At 52.2% G+C, this 3,980-nt stretch overlaps 1 protein-coding gene across 1 annotated transcript in view; it reads left to right on the forward strand.

The window, feature by feature from the left end:
- Positions 1–3,980, forward strand: part of LOC107299016 (V-type proton ATPase subunit B, kidney isoform) — a 45,405-nt gene that overhangs the window by 11,331 nt on the left and 30,094 nt on the right. Inside the window, exon 2 of the mRNA XM_015828380.1 lies at positions 2,596–2,651. Within this exon, the coding sequence (XP_015683866.1) occupies positions 2,596–2,651 (56 nt within the window). The remainder of the gene's footprint in view (positions 1–2,595; positions 2,652–3,980) is intronic.

Genomic DNA, 3,980 nt, shown 5'->3' on the forward strand with positions numbered 1-3,980 from the left:
CTCTCTCTCTCTCTCTCTCTCTCTCTCTCTCTCTCTCTCTCTCTCTCTCTCTCTCTCTCTCTCTATCTATCTATCTATCTATCCATCCATCCATCCATCCTCTATCATCCGTCTGTCTGTCTGTCCGTCTGTCCGTCCGTCTGTGGCAAACTCCCTGTGAGATTGAGGAAGACATATACAGGTAGGAAATGTTCCCTGTATTTTTCACTGGGCTGCTAATTGCTGGCAGGGGGGAAGCCAAAGAACCGGAAGAGAGCCAGCCCCTGGCAGAGGGCGGGAGACTGAGCAGCCGTGCCAGCCCAGAGGGAAGAGAAGGGAAGAGCAGGAAGCAAGGCACGGGAATTTTCTAGCCACTCCAGAGGGAGGGAGGGAGGGAGGGAAGGAAGGAAGGAAGGAAGGAAGGAAGGAAGGAAGGCCTAGAATTTAGAATGAATGGATGAATGGTGGAAGGGATGGATGGATGGATGGATGGATGGATGGATGGAGGAAGGAAAGAAGGAAGGAAGGAAGGAAGAAAGAAAGAAAGAAAGAAAGAAAGAAAGAAAGAAAGAAAGAAAGAAAGAAAGAAAGAAAGAAAGAAAGAAAGAAAGGATCTTCCAGGTGACAGCATATCTCTAAACTTGCACTTCTGGATCTGGCTGGCCACCGATTCCTAGGACTTTGCACCCCTCTTTTCAACCTCAAGGCTTTGGGGTTTGTCTCCATTTGGGATGGGACCGGGCCCTCTCGCTACCTTCTACCCGCCTTCTACAGTATCCTTCTCATTCATTGATGGTCCAGCAAACCCCAGCGAGGACATATTGTGCAACGTGCGAAGCCAACCTTTCCCCCAGTCGCTGGGCTGTCGAGGCCAATGATGTCTCCAAAATTCCCGGGTGCAGCTGGGCGCCCATCTGGGTGTTGGGGGGAGAGGAATGCTAATCCCGCCTCAGTTATACACAAGTCACTTTGGCCAAGCGAGCGAGCAGTGGCTGGGAAGGAAGGAGGGAAAGCCATGGGTGACCAGCTGGGTAGACCTGGTGGAGAAGCACCAAGCTTGGCAGGTGGCTTCCCCAAAGAACGTGGCCGCCTTGTTTTTTTTTTGCCAAAGGGAAACCGAGGCAAGCAGCTCTTCCAGGCGCTGCACGAACACAAACCGGACGCTGAGCGTTTCGGACAGCGGGGGAGGCCTGGTCTTCCTGCCCTCTGCCCTCTGGGGAGGCCCCGCAGCCCAGATGTGTCCGCTCAGGAGGCCAGGCTAACTGGAGCCCACTGGGCGGGTCACAACCTTTACAGAAATGGTGGCTTGCATGTCAGACCTCGTGGAGTTGACGGGGACCCGGCTGGAGGGGGGGGGGAGGTGGTGGCCCGTGAAGGAAAGGCCTCCATGGGAAGCCGGTGAGGGACGCCTCTGGAGCGCTCACGCTGATCTACGGGTGGGACTCGCTCGGTGAAGAAAATCGGAATGTCTACGGAGCTTCTCCGTCCTCCAGTCCAGATCACAGTTGGCCCAAAGGTGCTTTTTTTCAGGAGGCCACGGGACTTCCTTTGTTTTTCTTTGAAGATGTTTCGCTTCTCATCCAAGGAGATTCTTCAGCTCTGACGGGAGGGTGGGGAAGGGAAGGATTTAAACTCCTTGCAGAAAAACTATAATAATAATAATAATAATAATAATAATAATAATAATAATAATAATAATAATAATAATAATAATAATAATAATGATAAAGTTGGAAGGGACCTTGGAGGTCATCTAGTCCAACCTACTGCTCAGGCAGGAAACCCTATATCATTTCAGACAAATGGCTGTCCAGTCTCTTCTTAAAAACTTCCAGTGTTGGAGAAGGGAAGGAGGGAGGGAAGGAAGGAAGGAAGGAAGGAAGGAAGGAAGGAAGGAAGGAAGGAAAGAAAAAAAGAATAACAGAATAACAGACTCAGAAGGGACCTCGGAGATCATCTAGTCCAACCTCCTGCTCAGGCAGGAAACCCTATACTATTTCGGACAAATGGCTGTCCAGTCTCTTCTTAAAAACTTCCAGTGTTGGAGAAGGGAAGGAGGGAGGGAAGGAAGGAAGGAAGGAAGGAAGGAAGGAAGGAAGAAAAAAAAAGAATAACAGAATAACAGACTCAGAAGGGACCTCGGAGATCATCTAGTCCAACCCCCTGCTCAGGCAGGAAACCCTATAGTACCATTTTGGACAAATGGCTGTCCAGTCTCTTCTTAAAAACTTCCAGTGTTGGAGGCGGGTTGTTCCACTGGTTAATTGTCCTCACCGTCAGGAAGTTTCTCCTTAGTTCCAGGTTGCTTCTCTCCTTGATGAGTTTCCATCCGTTGCTTCTTCTCCTGCCTTCGGGGGCTTTGGAAAGCACACTGAGTCTCTCTCCACCGAATCAAAGGAAAGAACCCACCAGGGGTTGCAGGTGCCAAAGATCAAACCATGGTTTCTGTTTTTTTAAATTAGGAATTACGTGGCACGGTTTAAACCTCAGTTACTTCAATAGAGGAATCCTGTAAATACCCGCAATGTACAGGTTTCTTTTCCCAGCTCCGAACTCACAGCTTGTTCTTTTCCATCACGAGCCTCTCTGCCAACCCATAATTTCCTTTCTCCGCAGCCTACCGGACGGTGTGTGGGGTGAACGGACCCCTGGTGGTCCTGGACAACGTGAAGGTAGGCGAGGGCCGATTTCCCCCCCCCCCGTTCCCTCTGTGCAATATCGGCCCCAAATTGATGTCGCTAAGCGAGACGTCGGTGAAGGGAGTTTAGCTCCGTTTTACGACCGGCCGGGGAGCCCTCTTCACAACGCCAAGTGCGACATTTGTGCTCTTTCATCCCCGCTTGTGTAGACGCAACCCCCCGGCATCTTTTGAACTGGGGGCCACCCCTCTCTCATTGGGGAGCCTTTTTTGCCTTGGGTGGGATCTTCTAGCGTGCCTCACCAACCCTGGGTGGCAGGAAGGGTCCCAGGCTGGGATCTGGGCGGCTCCGGTTGGCCGTTTGGGGGTCTGCAGGGACCCCCCACGGTCACTGGGCCACCATCCTCCGTGGTCACTCTGGCCAAAGCGGCCGAAGAGCCACCTCTGGCATCTGCTCCCCTGTTGTGGGGGGGAAACTCCGGGGAAAAAACATTCAGTGGCCCCCCTCCTTCCCTCCCCCCTCTCTTTCTCTCCTTCTCCTTCCCTCCATCGCTCCCTCTCTCGTTCTCTTCCTTCCTCTCTCTCGTTCCTTTTCTCTCCTTCCTTCCTTCCCTCCCTCTCTTCTCTCCTTGTCTCTCTCTTTCCATCTCTCCCTGCCTCTCCCTCCTTCTCTTCTGTCTCTTCCTCCCTCTCCCTCCCACCCTCTCCCCCTTTCCTCTCCCTCCCTGTCTCTTTCTCTCTCTCCTTCCTTCTTTCTCTCCCTTTCCCTTTTCTCCTCCCTCCCTCTCTCTGTCTCTTTTCTCTCTTCCCCTCCCCTTCGGCCCACTCTCTCCACCTCCCCCTCTCGCTCCCTCCCTCCCTCTCATTTTCCTTCTCTCCATCACTCCCTCCCTCTCCCTCTCCCTCTCTCCCTTCCGCCTTCTCTTTCTTTCCTTTTTCTCTCCTTCCTTCCTTCCTTCCTTCCTTCCCTCCCTCTCCATCTCCCCCTCTCCCTGTCTTTCTCTTTCTCTCTTTCTCCCTCTCTCCCTTTCCCTCCCTCCCTCCTTCTCTTCTCTCTCTAAGAAGAATAGAATAGAGCCAGAAGGGACCTTGGAGGTCTTCTAGTCCAGCCCCCTGCTCAAGCAGGAGAACCTATAGTACCGTCTCAGACAAGTGACTGTCCAGTCCCTTCCTCTCTTCCTCCCTGCCTGTACTATGTAGTCACAGGGGCAATCCTGGCAGGGGATCTGGTAGATTACAGTAGATGCATGAGATCTATTATCTATCCATCCATCCATCCATCCACATCTAGTTGTACATCTCTCTCTCTCTCTCTCTCTCTCTCTCTCTCTCTCTCTCTCTCTCTCTCTCTCTCTCTCTCTCT

The sequence above is a fragment of the Protobothrops mucrosquamatus genome, unplaced genomic scaffold, assembly GCF_001527695.2.
Source record: "Protobothrops mucrosquamatus isolate PMUCROS unplaced genomic scaffold, P.Mucros_1.0 scaffold4440, whole genome shotgun sequence".
Lineage (NCBI taxonomy): Eukaryota > Metazoa > Chordata > Lepidosauria > Squamata > Viperidae > Protobothrops > Protobothrops mucrosquamatus.